Source organism: Seriola aureovittata, chromosome 23 (assembly GCF_021018895.1).
Source record: "Seriola aureovittata isolate HTS-2021-v1 ecotype China chromosome 23, ASM2101889v1, whole genome shotgun sequence".
In the NCBI taxonomy this organism is placed as follows: domain Eukaryota; kingdom Metazoa; phylum Chordata; class Actinopteri; order Carangiformes; family Carangidae; genus Seriola; species Seriola aureovittata.
The window spans coordinates 17,871,519-17,895,827 of NC_079386.1; the positions used below are offsets into that span (position 1 = coordinate 17,871,519).

Genomic DNA, 24,309 nt, shown 5'->3' on the forward strand with positions numbered 1-24,309 from the left:
TGTTTTTTTTGTCTTTTTTAGATTTAAATCTGGTTTTTCTTCTTGTAAATGAATTATTTAAACTCTGTCTGTGGCTCGTTGACACGAACCTTTCATTACAGTTTAATTAGTCAATCATTTCTGCTTTTCAAATTAAGAGGCTTCGATCTTCAGAACAAATAAAAGTGATTGAACACACAGGATGTGTAAATACATCCTCCCACCTGACATGCGATACAGGTAAACCAAGAAGTCTCACCTGATACAATGCTGCCCCCCCCCCTACAGCCCTCCTCCTCTCACACACCTGGATATAAACAATACATTTAGTGAACGTGATATTTTCTATTTAATAACTGAATATTAACATGAATATAAATAAGAAACTGTAGAAATATAAAATGTAGAAGATGTCACTGCAGCGTCATCATCACGTGATCTGCTCCCAGCTGCAGTTCACAGCCTGTACATCATAAATACTCTGACTTTTGTTCTCTGCCCAGACGAAGTTGTGAAACATCGAGGCCCTTGGGTTAATTATTAAAAATTGCGGGTTGCTATGGCAACGCGCGTAACTAACGGTGATAACGGAGTGATCCAGCTGACAGCGATGAAATCTGACTTGACCCTGACTCCGATGGAAACATTAAAGATGGTGGAAAGTATTTACTCAATGTGGCTTGGTGTTTCTCCTCCTCACCTACAAGTCTGAATTTATGGACGTGATTTTATGCCTCTTTATATTTGCATTTCACGTCACTTCATCTGCCTCTTTACTGCACAGATCATATTTCACCACACACAGCTGATAACTGGAAACACACCTGCTCAATGCTTTTCATTAACTTCAAGTTGGTTTCTTTTAATGTTTGACAAAGCACTTTGAGCTGCATCCTGAGTGTGAAAAGTGCTTTACAAATAAAGCTTATTATTATTATTACATGAATGAGTATCTACGTGTGACCTCTGACCTGAACCCGACAGAGAAGCTTTGTATTATTTTAAAGCAGAAGGTCGAGGAACATGAATCAGAACATGTTTCTCCTCCAGGTTTATTGTTGCTTTTGTCTTTTTTAGATTTGAATCTTGTTTTTCTTCTTGTAAATGAATTATTTAAACTCTGTCTGTGGCTCGTTGACATGAACCTTTCAGTACAGTTTAATTAGTCAATCATTTCTGCTTTTCAAATTAAGAGGCTTCAATCTTCTTGACTTTTGGCTGAAAACAAATAAAAGTGATTAAACACAGGATCTGTAATTACTTCACATTTTAGTGACATTAACCAGAGGTGTGCTCTGGTTTGTTGTCGACTGTGTGTTGGTGTTAATGTGTTTCTGTTTGTCACGTTCACAAAAACATTTTGACTTCCTCCATTATCACATTAAAGTCAAGTTTCACACCCAGCTGATAAAATAAAGAAGAAGAAGAAGAAACTTTTCACACACAAACACTCAGAAATCTACTTTAAAATACAAGCAAGTCGCTCTGGATGGGATTCAATTCACAGGAGGACGAGTCAGTTCACAGATTATTCACATATTCATATTATAACTGGGACAAAAACCACCGATGTTAAAACCCTCCCACCTCCCAGAGAGGAAATCATCCAGTCTGAACGAAGAGAGCAAGAAAGAGGAGAGAAATGTTTGGAGATCCTGGAGGGAGGTGGCTACAGCTGGTGTACATCCTGTTAGTGTGTGTGTGTGTGTGTGTGTGTGTGTGTGTGTGTGTGTGTGTGGTGGTGGTGGTGGGGGGGTCCATAATCCCCAAAACCCCCACTAGAAAAGAATGTCGTCACCATCATCGGTGAATATACTGTTTTATTCATTGTAATAGAGACAAGCTGATATAAACAGCCATTAATTGTGGATTATAATTAATGCTACCAAAATCATTTGTTAAAATATAATAATACTGTCACTGAGATCAACATATAGAGCAACCTGCAGCTCTACATGCTCTGGTTCTATAACCCCCCCCCTCCATATCCTGGACCCACACATCCCTCCGAACTTCAGGCTCATCCTCACTCTCTCTGCTGGGGCTCGAACAGTCTGGAGGCTTCACTCAACAACTCAGAAACTAAACCACTGACAGGAAGTGATTCTTTACAAAGTGAAGAAGAAGAAGAAGAAGAAGAAGAAGAAGAAGAGCTTTAAGTTGCTGAGACGTCCTGAAGGTTACCGCTCCACGAGGTAGGAGTAACCTTCATCCAGTCACTCGTTCATTTGTGAATTCATTATTCAGAGACAATAACTGGTTAATGGCCGACATTATAAACTGATTCAAAACGACAGAAAACCGTCAGAAAATAAGGATTTGAGGTTTTACTTCTCATCAGAGTTAATATATGTTTAATAATCTAAATGACTAATCAAAGATCAAACATTATCTGGATTATTTTATTTTAGTAAAGCTCGTTTCTTTTACTGGTTATTCATAAGTTTAGGTTGAGATCTGTTTTCAGCTGCAGATCAGGACTCCCTGAGCGTCTGTCATCATCACGTCACATAACTGTCTCAAAGACTCGGGGGGGGGGCATCGAGTTATCAATGAAAACAAACAATCAATCAATCAAAACATATCTACCCTCTGTGTCTGAGGTCATTTTGCGGGACTTTAATGTCGCCTCTCCTCTTCTGCGACAAATATGATGACGAACATATTTGAAGTTTTGAAAATAAACCTTCCTGTTGTCACATTGCTGTTTCAGTTCATATTGATTTTATGTTATGTGTGTGTGTGTGTGTGTGTGTGTGTGTGTAGAGATGCAGTCTACCCTCCACTGTTTCGGGGTGGGCGTGGTCTTGTTATCACTGGCCCCGCCCTCCGTCTCGTTTTCCCGCGGTGCCAGTCACACCTCCTGTCAGGAAATGATTCCCGGCCACATCCGCGCTCAGCCCCAGGACCCGCAGCACAGCCACGTCACCCTGCGCACATCCGCCTCTTCGTACCTGCCGGGACAGTTAGTCACAGGTAGTGATTAACTATTATTTAACTCACTGATTAGTTCACTAACCAGCTAACTAACCCTCCTGCTGTGACAGTTATTCACAGGTTTTCACTGTTAATTAACTAATTATTTAAAGAACTAGGGACTAACTTACTTCTACTTGTCAGCACAGCTGGTCACAGGTATTGAACTACAATTTAACTTACCGATTAACTACCTGCTGGGATACTTAATAACATGTACTTATTTACTGTCAATTAACTGACTAACATAACTGATTAAATACCATGTGCAACCCTAGGAACTAGTTAACTGTTCATTAACTCACTAGTTGATTTCTACTGGGTGTTATTCAGGTACTTATTAATAAATAAGAATAATCTGTCTGGAAGTTTTTTGGTTGTACAAATAGCTTCACAAATGACAAAAAAATACAATAAAAAAGTGCCAATTAAGTCATAATGCTTTTATGTCCAGAGTAATTATTTGCGTTTATGAATTTATTAAAGAGTTGAAAGAAGAAAGACAGGAAATTAAATGAAATGGGCAAAGACATGCAACAAAGGCTCCTGGTTGGATACAAACCACGTTTATAGTCGACACCTTAAACTCTGAAGCCACCAGAGTTCCTACATTTTAATTACACTCTTTAGTTTCTCCGTATCTGTATCCTCAGTTACTGTCCGGAGCTCTCGGGACTTCATGGGTTTCCTGCTCCAGGCTCGTACTGTGGACAGTGCTGGTGGCAAAGCCAGAGCTGGAGTCAGGGCTGGAGTCAGGGGCGGAGCCAGAGCTGGAGTTAGAGCTGGGCACAAGTCTACGAGAGTGGGTCCGGCGCTGGTGGGTGGATCGTGGACCGTCATTCCCCCAGGAACCCACGCCCTGCGCTGCCTTTCAGAGGATGACACCCTCACCCACTCTGATAAACAGCTGAAGAGAAACCTTTCGTTTGTGTGGAGAGCTCCCGATGCTCCGATGGGAGACATACGGTTCTAGTAAGAACAAACCAACCAATATTAGTTGTAAACAAATACAGGCAAATGCAAGCAAATGTCAAAAAGATTGCCTTTCTAATATCTGTATTTGGTTATTATTTCTATAGCTTTTTGCAAAATTGTGTCATTTTTATTCAACATTACACAAACTTCTTTGTCCGTCATTGCAGCATCACGGTGGTGCAGTCCTACTTTGTGTACTGGGCAGGTATCCAGTCTGCAGTGGTGCATGATGGGAGTCGTAGATCTTGGAGTAGGAGTAACACCACAGGGGTGGACCATGTAATTCTTGCATTGCAGGAATCTGAAGTTACTGCTGTGCCGGGTATGCAAACATGTGAAGTGATAAGTCGTACAGCGTAACTCCAGCTCGAGGCAAAACACAAATTAATCATCCTGTGATGGAGTACTTCCTGTCTCTTCACTGAGACTAATACTTTGCTTTTTTCTTACCTTATTGCCTCTCAGCTCTCAGAAGCCATAGGGCATCAAAGAAAGAAAGAAAGGAGACAGCCGGTCCTGCTACATTCGTAGGACGCCTTACATCAAAAAGCAGTGAAACCCAAAGCTACAAATTTGTGGAAACAGTCACTCGTCCAGTCTTGGAGATGAACAGCTCTGCACCTTTGGCGTCCCTTGGAGATGACCACATCAGCAATCAGCCGGTCGATGAAAGGAACAGCCAAAAGACTTCAGGAACTCTTCTAAATGCTACCAGTGGCAGCGAGACTGATAGCAGTGCAACTTCAGCAGGTCTGACTGAAGAAGCAGGAAGCTTCGTTACCGAGGACCCCAAAACCTCTTTGCTCTCGTCCAGCCACCTTCTTTTCACAACCTCTTTCCTCTCAGCTGAGACGACAGAGATGGAAGTTACTACCACACTGTACCCAAACATCACAAAGCAAAATTTACCCCGTCCTTTTTCCCTACTACGCTCCCTTACTTCCTTCCCCCGTCTAATGGATGTTGAGAAGGAAAGAAAACAGATGAAGCTGCCCGTCGTTCCTGAAACAAAAGATGCAACGTTAAAACCTCAAACCACCACCACATCTACACCTTCAACCAATCACAGCTTCCACAATACAAATCCCCCAAGACCCATTACCAACAATCCAGGAGAACCAATACAGGACCAGACTAGTTCAGTAAAGTTCGAGACCCCGAGTAGTTCATTGCAGCCCTGGAGGAGTAGCCTAACCAAGTCCCAAATGAGTCTAATGGAGGTTGGAATGGATAGCCAATCGTCTTCACCCAAGCCTTTTCTCCAGGTTCAAACCTCCCAATCCAAACCCCTTCTCCAGTCTCACACTGGTACAAGTCAGATGTTGTTCTCCTCCCAGGCACCTCAACCCAGTTCCTTTCCCCAGTCCGAAACCTCTTTACCGAACCACACTCTCCAGTCCAAACCTCCTACCCCATGGTCCTTTCTCCAGTCCCACACAACTTCATCCCTTACAAGTCCATACAAGTCTGTGAGTGATTTACCTAAACCACAGACCGTCCCAAAGCAAACCAGTCCATCTCACCCTCCTCTTAAAACAACTGCCCCTCTGAGCAGCCATCCCGAAGCCCTGCCCGAAACTACCCCCACTCAAACTCAGGGCTTTCCCCAGACAGAGCAGTCCCAATCCGACACTCCACCTGAGGCTTCAAGTATCTCTCCCCAACCATGGTCCCAGTCCCAATCCCCAACTGGTGCACCCCAGGCACACACCTTTGAATGGAAGCGAACTAAATCCTCAGTAACGCCTCGATCTTTGAACCCTCTACTTTTCCCTCCAAGGTTTGACCCAACTGTCGCACCGGATGAGGGTCAAGAGGTCACAAATCAGTCTCATGCAAAGATCAAAACCATGAGCCTAATTTTTGCTGTTGTTCCCTTAACCACTTCTTCTCCTTATTTTTCAGGGTCTACCCCCCAATCAACTCTTCTCCCACCATCCTCCACTTCGACTCATATACTGTCTCCCTCTTCAATTATTCATACTAGCTCTACCACTCCTCTTTATCCCTCTAGAGGTTCAACCTCGGTATCAATGCATTCACCTTTCAGGTCAACATTGATCACCCGTTCTTTGTCCTCGTCCATGAAGAACCAACCCAAAACAGCTCCTGCAGCGTCTGCTCTCCCCTCCCCTTCCCCAATCTCCATACCTCCTCATTTCCCCTCTGTCCAACCTTCCCTTACTCATCCTATACCTTCCTCAAACTCTTCCAACCACCTATCACCAGCTCCCTCATTTGACCCAGTTCCAACATCAACGCCTTCCTCATCTCCCTTTACCTCCTCCCAGTTTGTCACAGGTTCGACCTTTTCCTCACCCTCTTCTTCCACCATCTCCCCAACGCTAACCCTCTCCTCTTCCATTTCCTCCCCTTCTTCCTCACCCATCCCTACTTTTACACAAACATCTTCCAGCTCTCCAGGTTCCTCATCTTCCTTTGTCTCCTCTGTCACCTCCTCTTTTTCTACATCCTCCCAGTCTACCTCCCCTCACCTTGAACCCTCCCCAGCTCCCCTCCGCTCTCTCTACAACCCCCTCATACCGTCGTCTTCCCCTGTGCCCTCCCAGAAGCTCATCCTAGGTCAGAGTTCGCTAATCCAGAACCACATTGCACCGTCTGATCCTGAGCCCAACGTCACCCCATCAACACAAAGAGCGGTGGTTCACCCAAACCCCGAACCCCATCCAAATCTTGACCCAAACACCAAACTAAATCTTGGCCATGACCTGAAACCAAACCTTCCGAAGACTGATACCAAACCCAAACACCCTTCCAATCCCTCAGGAACTCCAGACAAGGAAGGGAAATATCCAGACATTATCCCCAGACACAGTGCCTGGGAGCTGGGCATGCTGCTGGGCTGCTCAGCTGGCTTGGGCATGGTGCTGGTGGTCGGGGTAAGGTATATTTACCGTCAGGCCTGCGGCAAACAGACAGAGGTGACGCTGAACGACAGGGAGAGAGAATATGGCAGAGGAGAAAGAGGGCTGATCCATGTCCAGGAGTGTGGAGATTTGGTCAGAGTCCGGAGAATCAGAGAGAACAGTTTCGTGCTTCTGGCAGAGTATGATATACTGGCGTCACCTGGAGACTGAAACACAGGTAACGTACACAAATACGTGTAGGAAAGGACAGGAGGTTAAATCATCATTGCAGCCTCTAGTCGTGTGCAGGTTTTTTAAGAGTTTTAATCTTGTTTTCATGTATGATCAGTTTCTTTTTTTTTTTTTTTTTCCTTCTGAGGGTTTTCAAATAACTCACTTGTGAAAACGAAGAAAAATGTTCCTGGCAAAAATTTCTGCCTCAAGAGATTTCTGAACTAGAACTAAAACTACAATCTGCCTCCTCATAGAGAGAAGGAACTTTACAGACAAAGGCTACCGTTTGGTGTTTTTTTGTTCTTGTTTTTTAGTCTGCTTCAGATAGATAGAAAATATTTATAGGATAGTGACACAAAGGTTGTAAATCCAACTCTCTAATTGTATAATTAGATAACTTGTTGGTATAAATGGATTTGTATGTTAATTTAGCATACTACATCACAAATATTAAACCTTTATACTTTGTTTTTATGTAAATTGTCATGCTATATGGATGCACTTAATAATAAAGTATATTTTCAGTATCATATATTGTGTATTTCTTTATTTTAGCTCTTGTAGTGTGAAGACTTAGTGATGGCAGTGCTTAGTCATTTTAAATCACTTGGGTCTAGTTGTGTGAGAAGCGGCACAAGGCTGGTAGGGTCTGTTGGCCGGGCTTTTCATTGGCTTATTTTACTATTATGCAAAAGATAAATCAAATGATGTGACAGAAGTGCCATCTGTCCAAAACAAGTTGGCGCAGTGAACTTAGTAAGCTGCCAAGACTTCCCTGTGTGTTTTTCCCCTTTTTGGTTTCTGAACTGGTCCCGAGGATGAAGCGCTCATTATATACAGATACAGTGAAATGATGTCAAAAGTAAATGATCGGCACCTGTCCCAAAATTTAATGGGTCCTTCCCTGGCCCAGGCCTCATCCCTCCAGTCCCATCAGTTCCAGTACTTTTTTGTCTAATCCTGCTGACAAACAAACAAATGAACAGACAGACACAGGGTGAAAACATAACCTCCTTGGTGGAGGTAATAATATCTATTGAACAGCACATATATATTTAAAATTAATCAGAAACATCACTCCTGGGAAAAACTAAGCTGATGTCCATTATCTAATATTTCAAACAAACAAACCTAAGAAAATGTTTAACCCAAAGATGCTTTACTTATGAGTTGGTGTGAACCCACTGTCATTACCTCACCTGTCCAAAAGATGACAGTGTGATGCAAAGAAAAACAAACAAACAATGGTTTTCAAAGTTTGTAGGTTTATTTCCTCATACTTTATTTTTAAATAAACAAGTAGAAGAGCTGACCCATACATATCCCACTCATGACCTTTCTTCTCAAAATATACTATTGGCAAAAAACAATCGCACTGTAAACAGAGACTGACTGTCACCTTGACCGTTACTGGACAGAGCAGCGTGATGACCGGTAAAATGAAATAAGAGCTTTCCATGATGTCCACAGTAACAGTAGCTGACTCCATCATGAAGGAACATTTCAGAAATGTGTTAGAGATTCAAAAATCTCTACCAACCAGGCTGGAACACACAGCTCAAGCTGCTTTGATTAAGGACAGTCTGATAAGGTACAGTAGGTTTCCGTGAAAGATGTGTTCCTTTTAAGAAACAGGCTTTTGCTTCTCGTGTGTACAAAGCCGGTTACCAAGGATACAACACTAATCTTGAGGTGACTTTAAATACTTTCATCTCATATTAAAAGAAATCTACATATGGGGATGTGAAAATTCCCAGTAACTCACAGTAAGGGACGCCTCCTCCACCACAGATACTGTACATCCAGAAAAATGACATGATATTAGAGGATTCTATAAAAACCCCAGATTACATTCAATTACAAAGGTTGTTTAACATCCAAAGCCAACGTTCATAATCATCATTTCTTCTTCCAATATCTGCATCTCACAGCTACAGTTAAGGTTAGGGATCTTGGTTATGAGACCAGGTGGTGAACACTGCGGAGCATTTAGCAGATATTTCCCTCAGGAATTGGTAGAGACCAAACTCGGAGCTAAAAGAGAGGGAATATTAGACTTGTATTCACCAGGTGGAAAGAAACACAAATTAATGATAACCTTGCTCCAAAACTTCTAGGTGAGTAAATAAAAAACTGTTTCCCAAATTCACCAAATCAACTTAGTGGCAAAAAACACTATTTTCTGAACTGGCACTCAACGTTGGCACTAGACGTAACCTGTGATGCACAAGAGTCCACTATGGAGATACTGGACTGGAAATGCAGTATGGAGTAGTCTGCAGATTGGTCAGGAGAAAAATGACTCTTAGAAAGAGCTGAGGAAGTTGTACAGCAGGTTGTCAGGAAGGCCTGTCCTTGTGTAACATGAAAGCCCTTATAGATTTGAATTGAACGTGGGAGATGAAAATTCATGTAAAATTGAAGAAGGATTTAAGGCTACGTAGCAGGACCAATTAATCATTTAGAGAAATTCTACCTAAACGCTAAAGTCTTGCCTTTGATCGTGCAAATTTGTCAGTTTGGTCCATGGACTTAACATTATCAAAAAAACACTGCGACCCTTGTAGGAATGGACTGAGAGAGACAGTCTTTCACTGATGTCATGTGTTTGCAGCTTCACCTCTGATTGGTTGGGATGATGATACATTCACTGTCACCCAGCTGAACAGGTGGTTTTCAGTAATCTGGTTCCAGTTCACTTAGATTCAGAGTAGAGTATCGTCGACGTACAGACGCATACATACGTTTATGTACCTTCATTTTACGAAATATTTTGTGGAAAGATGTTGATATTTTGACTGATAAATTAGACTCCCTAATATAGTGTTTATGTCGTACCTTCATTATTTGGATCGACCCCCCCTTAGCTCAACACCATGCTCTCACCACAGGACTGCTTCTTGTCAACGAACACAAATCTTATTTCAGAAAGTCTCAAAAACCAAAACCATATCATACTGTATATTAAAAGATCACCCATCATTAGTTTGTTTTTATCAAGAGCATAAATGTAACAAACGTCCACATTTTCTGGCAGTGACAGCTAGAAGACTAGAAAAATGTAGAAAATAGCAAGAAAAATAAAACATAATGGTCCCAGTGACTCCACCCAGTAACTCAATCATCCTGTTCCTGTTGGCAGTTGCTGTTTGTTTTTGTTTGTTTAAACAAACAAAAACAAACAAAAAAAACAGCTGTGCTTCTTTTGCAGGATTTTTTGGGGTATTCCATATAAAAATAAAACATGTACTTTTTCTTCCTTTAAATATAAAAGAAAATATATGATGGAAATACGAAAGAGGAGGAGTTTTCCATTGTCGTAGAAACTTAGAAAAATGAAGGCGACTAGTGAGCCTCGTCTCCTCCGCCACGCTGAGGTCTGTTGATTGGTTGATATAAGGCACGTATGACTACTGTCTCCCTCCGCCTTAGTCCGCTTTGTATCACAGTACAAACACCATCGGAAACACCGACTCCATCCTCGTCAGACGGGCTGCAGGGCCGAGAGTTTCACCGCCTGGTGGGAGGAAAGAAGACAGAAGCAGAAAGTGTCAGATCGTACAACGTAAAACCAGCAGAGGAGAGGGAGTGAGAAATTTCTCAGTTCTGTGCTAAAAATGTGAGAATTTGAGGAAGTCTGGTCAGTGAATCCTCCACCGGTGAACGAGGACTCCAGATTTGGTGCATCTGTCAAAATCAAACAGTTCCCCCCCCCGTTCTGTTAGTGTAGGGAGAATTAAATGTGACAGGCCACAGAAAATACAAACAAACAAAACAAAAATAAAACCTAATTCATCACTTACCTCCTGTGTCTATCCATCGTTTCATTTTTCTGTTTTGAGATTTCTGTCTGATATTTTTGCCTCAGTGAATTAAATGTAGTTTTTGTTAAAAGAAAATGACAGTAACATCTTTTTTTCCCAAGAAACAATGTCCCCATTACTCTAGATAAATTATTGATATTGGGACTATTTCTTCAGTAGAAAGTAGTTCCAGCACATGCGTAGATTTGGGCATGGATAATAGAGACATGTCCAAACCAATGTTTTTACTTAAGAGTGAAAGAGAGGTAAGAATCTATCGTTTAAATGATTAAAACATCACAGAAATAACAAACAGATATAAACTAACATCAGTTACTTATATACTTCATTAAATTGCAGGTGTGAGGGAACTGCCACTTTAAGTTATCTGGAGACTGAACAGGTCATATCAATGATAAATGTGGTTTGTTAGATTAGGGCTGGGGTTAAGGTCTCCCCATTAATTGCTTCACGACAAACAAGATTTGATTGGTAACTGACGACATCATCATCATCATCATCATCATCATCATCATCATCATCTTCCACCACCAACAACCCAGTTCAACCCAGCTGATGCTTGATCAAAGTGAAGCTGGCGAGTTTGTCCAGCAGGAGGTTTCTGCAGATTGTTTTCCCGACAGTAGAGGGAGCTGTTGCACCCACATCTTTTTATTTTTTTTATTTTAATACTCCGAGAAGTGAGGGAGTGGAGTTTAAATATTTCAGTTCAATAACTTAAGGCGCCTGCTGGACACACTGTCAGAGAAGAAGAAGAATTAACCGTAGGTGTCTTTTTTTTTTTAATGAAATCAGTTGTTGTTCTGGAGTCAGTTCTCTACTCACTCAGGACAGTAGTGTTGGAACGCGGCCCTATCTCAACAACAGACTAGACTGTAGGAGAGGAGACAAGGTGACGAGGTTAGTGTTGGAATGCAGGGAGAAGATGGCGATCAGTGTTGGAGCACATGTCAGCGGTAACGAGCGCCTACCTTCTGGCGGCTGGTCATCCAGCTGCGGATGGTCGGCACGAGGACGGAGCCGAGCAGGATCTGAGCCGGGTGGTAGATCAACAGGGGGACCGAGATCAGAGAGAGGTGCTCGTAGCCCGCGAACACGATCTTCAGCATGGGGATACCTGCACAGAGACCGGAGTGCACAGGAAGAGAGAAGACGTTCTGATTGGTGGAGTTTAATCACTAAGACGTCTGGATTAAAGTCTGGCAGCTAAATGTGAATCTGGGTCGTAACCAAAGGATTTTTAGAAATACTGAAGTTTCTGTTTGTCTAAATTCAACCCACACATCACCTCCCTAAAGATTCTCTTAAATCTCTGTTATATCTGATTATTATTTGAGGGTTTAAAAAGTTTTCTCCTCACTGATGAGATTCAAAAAGTCAAACCTCAAATTCCTCAAAACAACAAAGAGGACATGACGTTAGTTTCTGTGTTTTCATTTCTCTTCATGCTCCATATTTAAAAAAGGAAAAGATGACAGAAGTTTATTTCCTGATCCTGTTAGAGGCGAGTTTTCACTGTAGTTATCTCAGTTTCTGCACCAACGTTACACAACTTGTGTTTTCATGCAGGTGGAGCTAAGAGCCACATATTTTACCTTTTCAATTTCTTACAAAGTGTGTGTGTGCGTGTGCATGTGTGTGTGTGTGTGTGTGTGCGTGTACCTACCCAGAGTGAGTGATTTGTGTGTGGAGCAGAACACGATGGCGACGGTGTCTGCGGGGCTGAATCCTGAGCCCGACCTGGAGGAAATAAAGATTATTACTGACGACATCTGATCTGTTTTTGTTTCTAAATCAACTTGTTTCTGTGAAAAGTCAGTCGGCTGCTGCAGCACTTTACTGCCAGTAGGAGAAGTTTGCTTCGCACTTGCTTGACAGCCTGATGAACTGATGGAAAACAGAGGAGGAGACTCACCTGGTAGAAAAGGCAAATGTAAGCAGCATGAAGCTCAGCTGGATGGAGAAAACTGCAGAGAAAGTGTTAAAGTGTTAAACTTATATTTACCTCTTTAGCCTGTAGAAACTCTGCTAGACTCATGACAGAGCTGTTCTCTTCTTCATTTAGACTAAAAACTATTCAGTCAGTTAATATTAGATCTGTTATAATCCTGTTGTTTGTATCTCACAGCCACAACTTTCTATTTCTGTTATTTTAATTTTCCAAATTTATTTATTTCAACAAATGTATTTGCCTTTAAAAGTGACGTATTCACATGAGAGCAACATGTGAAACACACACACACACACACACACACACACACACACACACACACACACACACACACACACACACACACACACACACACACACACACACACGCTGTACTGACTGATGAGGACGACCAGCAGCAGGCTGGTGGGGTCCAGCTCGATGTTGGGGTTACTGAAGGTGTCACAGAAGGTGGTGTAGATGATCATGAGGAGGACGGCGCTGCTGACGGCGCCGAACGGAGGTTTTCTCCGCTCGAGGAACTCCCTGAGGAAACTTCGACACACCTGCAAACACACACAGATTTACGCTGCAGACATGTTCATCACATACAGACGTGTCTCTCTCTGTACGACCCTCACACCGACTCCTACCTGACCCAGGATCAGAGGCACCACGACGGTCATGAAGAGCTGAGAGAAGATGGAGGAGAAGGGAACGGAGGACGAAGAGCCGAGCTGGAGGAGGAGGAGGAGGATTCATTATTTATAAATATATTCGGTAAAGTAACTAGTAACTACAGCTGGTGGATACACGTGCAGTAAAACGTAGAGGTTCACAGTGGTTTAAGTGAACTGAGACTTGGGTGATACAGGTTAGGTTACAGCTTGTCGCACTGACACCAGCTGGTAACAACACACCAGTCGCTGCAGGTCAGAGGTGAACATGGTGTCACAGTGTGTGTGTTAAAACTCAGCTGGTCCGACTTACAAACAGCAGCAGCAGCACGGGAGTCACGATGATTCCCTGCAGAGCACAAAGACACGATTACAGCCTGGACTCCCCGCAGAGCTCACACTCACGTTTCATTACTGTTGGACTCGTTAAAGGGAAATTACACTTTCATCACATTCACAAAAACACACACAGCGACCCTGAAACCTACAGATCAAACCCACGTCTTACCAAGAAGCTTCCAAACGCTGAGTTGAAGATGGCAGCAGCCTGGAAGCACACACACACACACACACATATATACAGGTCACCATGACAACAACATGCCAACACACTGCTTATTATTTGTTATTACTCCATTTGTCAAACACTGGAGGATAATAAGCTGCCAACATGTGAGTGTGTTACCTCGTTGCCTCCGACAGCCTTGGTGAGAATAACAGCCGAGGAGACCGGAGGGGGCATGCAGCTCACCGTCTGTAACCTAGGCAACCACAACACCAGGAGGAAGAGGAGGATGAAGAAGAATCTGTCTGTACCTGTGAGGACTTTTTTATTTTCCTCCGTCAGTCAAGACGTCAGAGGGGAGTGTGTGGAGCCGACACATGAGGTTAGCTTAGCTTAGCTTAGCTTTCACAAACTGATTAGAACAATGTAAAAGTCATTATAATATAATAAATAATGATTAAAACATGTAATTATCAGTCATCGGTTCCTGCTGAAACGTTTCCACTGTGACATTATTTCAAATAAAAACTGGTCACATGACTCGCGAGCCGCCTCTTTTCCCGCCTTTTCCATCTGACTAACGTGGTTCCTCCTCGTCGCCTCTGAGACTCTTTGGATGGATCTGACCATCCTCAGTGACGGTGGCCCTCCATCAGTGAAGCTGCTTCCTCCTGTCTCTTAATTAGTCTTTGATTGCAAAGCGCCCCCATGTGGTGTGGAGAGTCATTACACCACACACACACACACACACACACACACAACACACACACACACACACACACCACACACACACACACAGAGCAGTGTCTGTAGTGGAAGTGAATGTGGGTCTTTCAGTCTGTACATAACTCAGCCTTGAGGTACAGTGAGGCAGGAACTTGAATAAAGGATGGCATTCACACTCTCACACACACACACACACACACACACACACACACACACACACACACACACACACACACACACACACACACACACACACACCCTACCCTCTGAGCAGCCATTGGTCGATGGATGTCAGTGCCAGCAGTCTGAGCAGCAGCCAGACGGCCAGCGGGAAGAAGATCAGCGTGAAGGACTGAACGAACAGGTGAAGGCGAACGTGGAGCAGCGCACTGGTCAACTCCTACAAAATAAAACACCTCGGTCAGACTGGCAGGGATGTGAGTGAATCAGTGGAGTATTTGTATGTTTAGTGACAGGCGGAGGATCACGGTGTCAGTCGCTTTTCTCACCTCGGTTTTCAGCGACAGGCCGCTGTTGAAGAAAATGAGCGAGACGGCGACGTACGCTATGGTGATCTCTGGCTTCAGTGGACCTGAGAGAGAGGGGGGAACACAAGTTTATTTACTACTGAAACCATGGCAACAGTCCAATCTTACACTGTCCAACTGCAGCAACATGCTAAGCACACGTGAACATCATGACACAGTAAAAAAAAAAAAAATCATTTTGACACGTGAGCTGTAAATTATTATAATGCCAAATGGGAAATTTCATCGATGAATTTGATTTAAAACTAAAAGCAGCAGCGGCCAAGACACAATTTAATTAAGGAAGCACTTGGCTGCAACCTCTGCTCTTTAAAGCAGGAGTTTCCGAGTAGCACCTGAAGGCAACACCCTGACAGTAGCAGCACGGGAGCTTATCTTATCAACAGGATAAGATATGGAGGTGTGAGTGACTGCTCTTATCAGTTCAGGGAATGGCTGAGTTCTCTCAGTGAAACATCACTTTAACTTTATCACAACTTCTATTTTATGAATTATGAGTAAATAAAAACATATGATGTGAGCCAATCGTGGCCGCGCACACGGGAGCGAGGAGTGACATCCAACCGAGGCTTGTTGACATTACTGCTCCTGAATGCAACGTGTCACTACAGTGCAGGTAGGGGGGGAGACACACACACACACACACACACACACACACACACACACACACACACACACACACACACACACACACACACACACACACACACACACAGAGGGAGAGTCTACTCGCTCCAATCGGCGTCACTTCTTCTTATATAATTAATAACGAATCCCCTTTTAGAAAATATGGGAATTTACAATTGTCTGGCTTTTGCACAAACATACCCATTAATTATCACATTCATTTATACAGCATCATAATCAATAACATTCAATCTTTATTTCGGCATACGTCATGTACACCAGGTAATCCATAATTATTTATAAATTACACTTTAAGGTTCAGTTTTCTCTCAGTTCCTACAGCCCGTCGTCCCTGGCGCGATGGGAGAACCGCTGAACCAAAGTATAAAAGTTGGCCGTTTATATAAAGTAAAACTCGGGCTAGAGAAACACTCTCGTGCCGATGTGCTCAGTGGCTCCTAGCGGTTAATTTAACGTCTGAAGTTTATCTCTACGTCATTGTGTGCGACCATGAGCCGAGAGTAAAGATAAAGATGGGAAGCTCTTTCCAAGCCTGGCACCGACATGCCATCAGCAGCCGCCGTTGTGAGTTACTTTAACACGGATCCAGGTGTTTGTCACGCGGTTGTTTCCGCATACAGATGTGTTTAAGGACTTTAGTGAACTTCAGTTGAGGTTCAACACTGAGCGGCTCCAAACTCCGACACACTCACCTCCTCTGACACCGACGCTGGGCTGCAGTTTGGCCGATAAGATGACCAGCACGATCCCGATGATGAACCATTCCTTCCGTATCCTCGCCAGGAGGCCCATCGTTCAGCCGCGGGGTTCACCGGTTCACCCCCGCCGGCCCCCCCCGTCACACCAGCGGGACCCAAGTTTTACAACTCCTCCGCTGCTGCTGCTCCGGAGGTTTTGCTGTCAGAAAACACAAGCAGAACAACCGGAGCCTTTTCCGGACACATGGGCCTCAGCGAGGCCGTAAAGACCGAAGGAGAGGCGCAACAGATTTTTTTTTTACCGTATTACAGGTAACATGAACAATACAGGTACAATACCGCAAATGAAGCATAGACAGGAAACACAGGTGATGTAGAGATATATATATAGAAAATATGTGTGTGTCATTTGGGTGATTTTCTACCTATGTAATAATGATATGTATGCTTTTAAAAACAAATAAATGAAAAACATTCAAATTAACTATTTTGACAAATAAGTAAACAAATGAACTGAAAATGTTTTTATTTTATATTTATATGATATATTATAAATATTATGTTTATTTTATATTTATCAAATATCAAAATTATATTTGATATTTATCAAATAAATAATGAGTATTAAAGAATATGAACAAATAAAATTTAATGTGATTAAAACACAAGCTGTACAAGTTTTACATGAAGTTGAATAATAAAAAAGAAAGTTGGAATAATAATAGTTGTTGAACCTGAGAAGAGAACAGTTCACAGTTTAACTTCAGCATCATGGTTTTTATTAGCTGTAATGGAGTTCCTTTGTGATGAGATATTTAGACCTTCATCCTCCTCCTCCTCCTCTTCGTCGTTTCCTCTGCTCTGCTGACGGACAGCAGGAGTGGCCGCCTGCTCTTCTGTTTGTCCACATGGTTTATAAACCTGTTTATTAGCTAATTATCGTACAAACAGGAGCTGTGATCTGGTGCTGCCATTTCCAGCTTTACATCATTTAGAGCTGTTAACTGTCATGCTGCGTTCATGTGCTCGGGAGAAAGTCTGACATGTCATACTTCCAGCCGACCAGGTTTCTGTTCATCTCCCAACTCACACTCCATCCAGTAGATGTTGAGATATCTCTGGTCCAACGTGCTGGATTCACAGCAACAGTGAAACCCGGGGGAAAACTGAACTTGTTATTGAAATTGTTGAAATGTTTTTTTGATTGAAATGTGTTTGAACTGAGCCGAGTATTAAGAGCAATCTTTGGTTTGTTTGTTTTCTCTTACCCAGAGTCAGACGAGATCAGTGATCAGTGCCTTTCTTTTATCAACATGTGTTAGTCTGCAGATTAGATGGGATTAGCTCAGATCATGGTGAGAATGGGATTAGGTGATGCTCCTCTCCAACAGGAGGAAACACAGGTTTACACGTCTCTTGTGTATTTATTAAGTCACTAATTTGACTGTTAACAAGGGAATGAGATTATATCAAACACATTTACAGAATATGATTTATTCAATAAATGAAACAGCTGTCATTAGAGTGTGTTTTAGGAATAAAGGAGAATGTACTGGTCTTACTGGTGTTCACCAGGATCATTGTCTGATAAGGAGTTAGTACCAGCAGCAGGATCTGTAGAGTCTGGACTGAACTCCTCACATCCTCTGGTGTCTTTCCAGGCCACCAGTCGTCGCAGGGCCGTGGGCGTGGCCGACTTCACGTCAGCGCGGTATTTTCTGATCAGGCAGCGAGCGCGGGCGCTGCCCACCAACACCTGGTCCACACAGAGCCACAAACAGACAGATGAACGGCTGGTAACATAAATCAGGAGGAAGTGGACGCTGGATAAACTCTGACACTGAAGACAAAAAAATAATCTCATTACAAGGTCCATTAGTAGCTGTTCTGGAGCTTTCAATCATTTTACATGGTTTTCTGCAATACTGTGTCCTCATCTGCCATTTCCAAGATCGAGAATGAACTTTGAGACTCAGCTTTCACACAACCATGAACGAGACGTCCTTCAAGTGCTCAGAAGAAATGACGACACGTAACATTTCCTCTATTGATTCACAGCTGCATGTCAGTGTTTACAGTCAGGAACACAGACACATGTACGTCTTTAGATACACTCAGTTTTATCTGTCCTGTTGTTTTTATCTTTATTCTGTTGAGACATCCAATACACATCACATCTACTGCAATGTTTATCTGTAGTTCAGCACATGTGTCTGTATGATGTCTGTTAAATAAACAGGTAAACAAATAAATGAAAAATAACCTCCGGATCAGCCACTAAATGGACGTTGTAGATACTTTGTTGTGGGAAATCCAATGACAAGAGTAATGGTATGAAATGTGACAGTAGTAATGTTTCTGTATGAACCAGCAGCTGTGACACAGTGTGAAGAGACATTTCAAAACATGAACCTGTGCTTTCTGCAGCAGAGCCACGTCTTCTATGTTACAGGCCACTTCATAACCCTGAAGGAAGAACTCACAAGCTCTCTCGAACTGACCCTGGAGAGAGAGGGAGGGAGAGGGGGAGGGAGGGAGGGAGAGAGAGAGAGAGAGGGAGAGAGAGAGAGAGAGGGAGAGAAAGAGGGAGAGAGAGAGAGAGAGGGAGGGAGAGAGAGAGAGGGAGGGAGAGAGAGAGGGAGAGAAAGGGAGAGAGAGACCAAAGAAAGTTGTTGTATTTGAGAGAAATCATCATAATCACTGCTAAAATATTCAGTTTTATTGGTTAATAATCACTTGTATCACTGTGTGTGTGTGTGTGTGTGTGTGTGTGTGTGATACCATTTTGAAGTAGATGTTGCCCAGACACAAGTAGGCGTCCGCCAGGTTGCGTTGCAGTCCATTGCTTTGAGTGATGTCGACTAACTTCTCCAGACACTGGACAGTGTCATCTATTTGTCCCCCACTGTCACACACACACACACACACACACACACACACACACACACACACACACACACACACACAGACACAAGAATCTGGGATACTGTTGAATGTACACTTCTTGTTTCTCAAAGCTGCTGACCACAGGTTCAGGTGAGTCTTCAGCTAGGTGGTAGCAGGTGTGTGTGTGTGTGTGTTTGTGTGTGTGTGTGTGTGTGTGTGTGTGTGTGTGTGTGTGTGTGTGTGTGTGTGTGTGTGTACCTCTCCATAGACTTGGCCATAGCCTTGTAGGCCTTCACCAGTCCGTCTGCGTCCTGCAGTGTGCCGTAAATCTGCATGCAAGTGCTGAAGAACTGGAAACACAGTTTTATTGCTGAATAAAATTAATTCTGGTGATACTGTGTTTTCCTTATTGTCAGTAAACGTCACAATCACATACAAAAATGAAGTGTATAGTGTATCACAGCCTGCTGTGTCTTATTCCTCTGAGCCGTAGATAATAATAACTGAAAAACACATCAGTGCACACACGCACGCACACACGCACTCAGGTACCTTTTTGGCCGTGTCATGGTCTCCTGTGCGCTGATAGGCCGCTCCCAGTCGATAGGTGGCCTCCCCTTGGATCTGTTTGTCTTCAGCTGAAACAGACAGAGTAACGTCACAGCTCTTCTGTCCTATAGTTGTGATAATCATCATTTATCGTCACTCTAACTTTGCTTATTTTATATTTACAGCCATCCCAATGTCTAATACGACAGTCCAGCAGTTAAACCTAATTCATAAAGATTATAATGTTCAGTTTAGCTCATGCTGCATCACACTGTTTCTATTATCATGTCCAACACATTTCTACACCGCTCTGTATAATGCAACATGATTTAACAACAGCACAAGCTACATCCTCCCACATTACTACTAAATGATTATTATTACAGGGGTGTTCCTAATAAACTGACACCTGATAGGACGAAGTCGACCGCTCGCACACGCCGACTGCTTCCACCTACACTCAGTGGCTATGTTGTAGCCCTTGTGGAGCAGCTTCAGGGCCTCTTCGTAGTTTGCGGCGTCCAGCGGAGCATCGGCGAGCTGGTTGTAGATGCCCCACAGTGTCTGGCAAGCCTGGAGCTTCAGGGGCCGACCGGTGGAGTCCAGCCAGCCGCCTTCTTCAGCCTGCTTGACGCACAGCTCCGCCTGATGCATCGCCTGCTGCAGCTCTCCTGCAAGACGGACAGGACTCTGCTGAATCAGCTTTATTCCATGTTGTTTCATCTTAAACGTCCATAATCACGTGTGTGTGTGTGTGTGTGTGTGTGTGTGTGTGTGTGTGTGGTGTCCACCTTGCTGCAGGTAGAGCTCAGCCATGGAGGCCCGGGCGTCGGTGGCTGGTCTCGAGCGCCCCCCTTGCTTTCTGTCTGCACAGCTGTGGTAGAAGTGCAAACTCAGCCACAGATCCTCAGGAGCCGTGAAGCACCGAGCCAACAACAGGCGCTGCTCACACACCCTGGTCCAGGAGCCTACACACACACACACACACACACACACACACACACACACACACACACACACACACACTGTATGGAAAAATCTGCTAGCCCCGTACATCATTATATCTTGCAAGGTGAATAACAAAACTCCATATAGAAAATACTTAAATTCACAGTTGACTCTCTTATTCACATGTCAACATATTAATCTGACTCCTAATTTAAATCTCACCATAAGAAGTCACACTGAATCTTGGCGGATGCCAGAAGGAGGAAGCATGTATTTAAGTGGAAATTCAACACATTTGATCAGTTAAGTGTGTGTGTGTGTGTGTGTGTGTGTACCGATCCTTTCAGCCTCCTCGGCCCGGTTCAGGTGCCGCCTCATGGTCTCCAGTTTATCGCTCTGTTCCTCCAGTGGAGTCTGAAGCCTGAGAGCTGAACCAGGTTCAGCCGCCTCCCTCCACTCCTGCTCAGACTTCAGCAAAGAGAAAACCTCGGAGAACGACCTGAGAGAGAGAGGAAAGACTTAATAACATTATAACAACATACAACTTCACAATGAATAAATGAGAAATCAATGTAGCAACACAACACTACATGAATGTATCTGCACATTAATCTACAACTGAAAGCTGCTTCATATAGTTCAAACCTCCTCAAAAATCCAACACCACTGCCACCATGATCACAGATACAATGAAAACAGACGGGGACAGAGATACCTGTGGTAACCTTCTTGAAGCATCTTCACACAGATGTTCTGTTTCAGACTGTTTCTGGACCTGGAGAAAACAAAATGTCACAAAATCCTGGTGAAATATCGAAAGAGCGACACTAAAATTTTCACTGAAACGTCTGCTGAGAGTCTTGATTTCTGTTCTCAGTGAGTTATTCTGCTTGATTGGCAGCAGAGGGCGCTCTAACCTTTCTACTCTATGACTACCAGTCAGTTTACAGCTGCAGTAAGTCAGATTGTAGTGTAGATACCCAGGTACCCAGTGTTCAGTTTCATAAAATTCTGATTCTTGTTACTGAAAATCGGATAAAATAAAGCTTTAACCCTCAATCATCCATCTCCTTTTTGACTCGGATCTGTCTAGATTAAAATAAACAGGCAAGTTTCAATTGTCAGTCTCTTGCAATAAATTTGGAGATAAAATCTTCAAGTTTTATTAGATTGATAGATGCCATGCTGCTTTGAAGTTACAGCGACAGCATCGCTTTAAGGTTTCAGCTCTGTCGTGCATTGTATCTGGATTATTTCTGAGGGCGTTTATGTAACTTTTCATATCAGGTGAGAATAAAGCAGAGTAGAGCAGGGCTTTAATGGCTTCCAGCCAGCAATCAAAAATGATGAATACAGCAATGGACAGGTTAATGTAAAGGTCACTGTTTTCATCATCACTATCCAGAGAGAGCAGTGATGAGAAGTCGTCCGGTCATATTCACAGCTACTAACTAGTAGAAATCCACCTGGTTACCATGGAGACTGAACTCACTGTGCAACTTCTTCCTTGGAGAGGATGTGAGCTGGTTTATCTGAGACTGATCTAGTTTGGAGACACAAACACACAAACACACACACACACACACACACACACACACACAAAACGTACATTTACTCAAATACTGCCCATGACCATTTTGAATAAGAAACATGTTTTTACCAAGAATAATAAAAATACAGTGTGAGTATCAACACTGAGTCAATGCTTGTCCACTTCTTTTTGAACACACTTGATCTGATACTGGGAACTTCTCTTCCATTTGTTGCTGTTGGTGGTAATGTCTGGTAGAAATGACGCGGTGCGCTTCCGTGTCTCAGCGGTGTCCATCTTCTCCTGTCAGTCAAACATGGGGCACACAAACACTTACTATATCTGAGTCCTGCTGGATTTGCTTTGTTTTTATGTTTAATAGTCGTTTCCAGGCAGCAGATGGCAGCACAACTTTGCAACCTCTGATTTGTTGTTAAATTTGCAGGTTGTGTTATTTACATGCTTTGTTGTTTTCTGTAATTAATTAATTTTTTTATTTTTTGCTGTGTCCTATTTGCTGCTCCAGTTAAATAAAAACAAAGTAAAAATAACTGAATGAGTTACTAGTTACAGGTCAGCAATTGGTACTAAAACTACTCTCTTCTTACAGTCTGAGGCGGCTGTGAAATGATCTGAGCTCTTACCTGGGGAATATCCATCTGCTGATGAAGACTGACAGATATGGTTAAAATCTCTGGAAACTGGAAAATAAAAATTGAAGGTTGAGAATGAAATATAATACTTAACTTTTAACCCAACATGGAGTCATAACGTACATGTCAAAGCAGCTACAGAGCTAAAAGCTAGTAAATATAGCTTGAGTTTTACCACCCTGTGAAATTAATAAGTTATTGACAACATCCTTCTGTGTGTTGAAGACAAGCTAACCTAAAACTAAGTTAGCTTGGCTAAAGTTAAGCTAGCAGTTTACCGTTACAACTCACCAAAAAACAGACGTTACAAAGTTTAAAAACATTATTCTTGATGTAAAACATGTATTTAAACGCGTTTTTATTTTTCTAATGACACTACGTTCAGTAACAAGCTTTAAAAAGAATCGAAAACATACACAAACAATGACAGAAATGTGAACATACCGAAGCTGAAAACAAAACTTTAGCAGTTTACAGCCTTTCACCGTCACCATGACAACACCGGAAAGGCCGCGTCCCAACACTTGTAACAACTAAACCCCCGAGCTGCGGGGCGGGTTCCATTCAGAGATAACTTAACCTTATTTCCCCCCTTTAACAGAGACATTAAACCCTCAGGACCTCCTTCATTTTGTACTGTGCTGTTTGTTTGGTCAGACTACACTTCCCAGAATGCCTAGTACTACAGGTACGTGCATAAATTTACATTATCCCATATGTCCACGTATATTACTTAACTAGACAACACGCTTTATAACCTGCTACATCATTTACATCTTGGTATACCAAATGGCATTTCTTATTTTTGTTGAACAGCTGTTTCTCTTGTTAAATTTATTAATGTAAATTATACATTTATTTTGTTATTTGTTCATTTCTCTATTAAGTTCTCTTGAATCTTTAATTTTCAAGATGGCTGCTCGCTCCTCAACTCCAGGACGGCCTCCCACAGCATGTCAGATAAATGAAATCAGTGCACATCTAAAAAGCATCTTGCTTGATTTTAAAACATTTGCTTTGTGGGTTATTTATTTATTTATATTCACATATTTTCTTCCCTGTATTTTCTACCTCCCAAATCCCCCTTTTCTTTCTCCTGTAAAGTCTGTGGAAACCTCTGTCATATATATTGTTATTAAACAAAGTTTGCTCGCT

General features: G+C 42.7%; 3 protein-coding genes and 1 long non-coding RNA gene across 6 annotated transcripts; 2 read left to right on the plus strand and 2 right to left on the minus strand.

Moving 5' to 3' along the window:
• Window positions 1–2,747: 2,747 nt before the first annotated feature.
• On the plus strand, window positions 2,748–7,538 carry LOC130164908 (uncharacterized). Its single transcript, XM_056369905.1, has 4 exons — window positions 2,748–2,955; window positions 3,609–3,927; window positions 4,098–4,135; window positions 4,396–7,538. The coding sequence occupies exons 1-4, from the start codon at window positions 2,748–2,750 to the stop codon at window positions 7,026–7,028; spliced, it is 3,198 nt and encodes a 1,065-aa protein (XP_056225880.1). The 3' UTR covers window positions 7,029–7,538.
• Window positions 7,539–8,276: 738 nt separating this feature from the next.
• Window positions 8,277–16,864, minus strand: slc10a7 (solute carrier family 10 member 7). Of its 2 annotated transcripts, XM_056368673.1 has the most exons (13): window positions 16,582–16,864; window positions 15,203–15,285; window positions 14,957–15,093; window positions 14,148–14,223; window positions 13,971–14,009; window positions 13,776–13,811; window positions 13,439–13,522; window positions 13,186–13,351; window positions 12,771–12,822; window positions 12,522–12,595; window positions 11,827–11,972; window positions 11,681–11,728; window positions 8,277–10,548 (listed from the first exon to the last, which is right to left on the minus strand). In XM_056368673.1, the coding sequence occupies exons 1-12, from the start codon at window positions 16,679–16,681 to the stop codon at window positions 11,708–11,710; spliced, it is 1,014 nt and encodes a 337-aa protein (XP_056224648.1). In that variant the 5' UTR covers window positions 16,682–16,864; the 3' UTR covers window positions 8,277–10,548; window positions 11,681–11,707. The 2 variants fall into 2 exon arrangements, with proteins under 2 accessions (XP_056224648.1, XP_056224647.1); XM_056368672.1 differs by lacking the exon at window positions 11,681–11,728 and having other exon boundaries at window positions 16,582–16,863.
• Window positions 15,635–18,869, plus strand: LOC130164157 (uncharacterized). Its single transcript, XR_008826573.1, has 2 exons — window positions 15,635–15,857; window positions 18,249–18,869. It is a non-coding gene; the product is annotated as an uncharacterized LOC130164157 (long non-coding RNA).
• On the minus strand, window positions 17,220–24,030 carry ttc29 (tetratricopeptide repeat domain 29). Of its 2 annotated transcripts, none has more exons than XM_056368667.1 (13): window positions 23,599–24,030; window positions 23,146–23,202; window positions 22,701–22,804; window positions 22,463–22,513; window positions 21,686–21,745; window positions 21,306–21,469; window positions 20,814–20,990; window positions 20,481–20,693; window positions 20,026–20,111; window positions 19,732–19,823; window positions 19,369–19,492; window positions 19,000–19,089; window positions 17,220–18,343 (listed from the first exon to the last, which is right to left on the minus strand). In XM_056368667.1, the coding sequence occupies exons 2-13, from the start codon at window positions 23,158–23,160 to the stop codon at window positions 18,146–18,148; spliced, it is 1,374 nt and encodes a 457-aa protein (XP_056224642.1). In that variant the 5' UTR covers window positions 23,161–23,202; window positions 23,599–24,030; the 3' UTR covers window positions 17,220–18,145. The 2 variants fall into 2 exon arrangements, with proteins under 2 accessions (XP_056224642.1, XP_056224641.1); XM_056368666.1 differs by lacking the exon at window positions 23,599–24,030 and adding an exon at window positions 23,446–23,521.
• Between the last annotated feature and the right edge of the window lie 279 nt (window positions 24,031–24,309).

Excerpts from the sequence above, each read along its gene's own strand:
- LOC130164908 (XM_056369905.1), top strand. The coding sequence starts at position 2,748 with ATGCAGTCTACCCTCCACTGTTTCGGGGTGGGCGTGGTCTTGTTATCA. Across the intron at positions 2,956-3,608 it reads GCCGGGACAGTTAGTCACAG|TTACTGTCCGGAGCTCTCGG; the intron begins GTAGTGATTAAC and ends CTGTATCCTCAG. Across the intron at positions 3,928-4,097 it reads ATGGGAGACATACGGTTCTA|CATCACGGTGGTGCAGTCCT; the intron begins GTAAGAACAAAC and ends CCGTCATTGCAG.
- slc10a7 (XM_056368672.1), bottom strand. The coding sequence starts at position 16,681 with ATGGGCCTCCTGGCGAGGATACGGAAGGAATGGTTCATCATCGGGATC. Across the intron at positions 12,596-12,770 it reads ACATTTGCCTTTTCTACCAG|GTCGGGCTCAGGATTCAGCC; the intron begins GTGAGTCTCCTC and ends TATTTCCTCCAG. Across the intron at positions 10,549-11,826 it reads GGATGACCAGCCGCCAGAAG|GCGGTGAAACTCTCGGCCCT; the intron begins GTAGGCGCTCGT and ends TCCTCCCACCAG.
- ttc29 (XM_056368666.1), bottom strand. The coding sequence starts at position 23,496 with ATGTTTTACATCAAGAATAATGTTTTTAAACTTTGTAACGTCTGTTTT. Across the intron at positions 22,805-23,145 it reads AGCAGATGGATATTCCCCAG|GAGAAGATGGACACCGCTGA; the intron begins GTAAGAGCTCAG and ends TTTGACTGACAG. Across the intron at positions 21,746-22,462 it reads TCCAAGGAAGAAGTTGCACA|GTCCAGAAACAGTCTGAAAC; the intron begins GTGAGTTCAGTC and ends TGTTTTCTCCAG.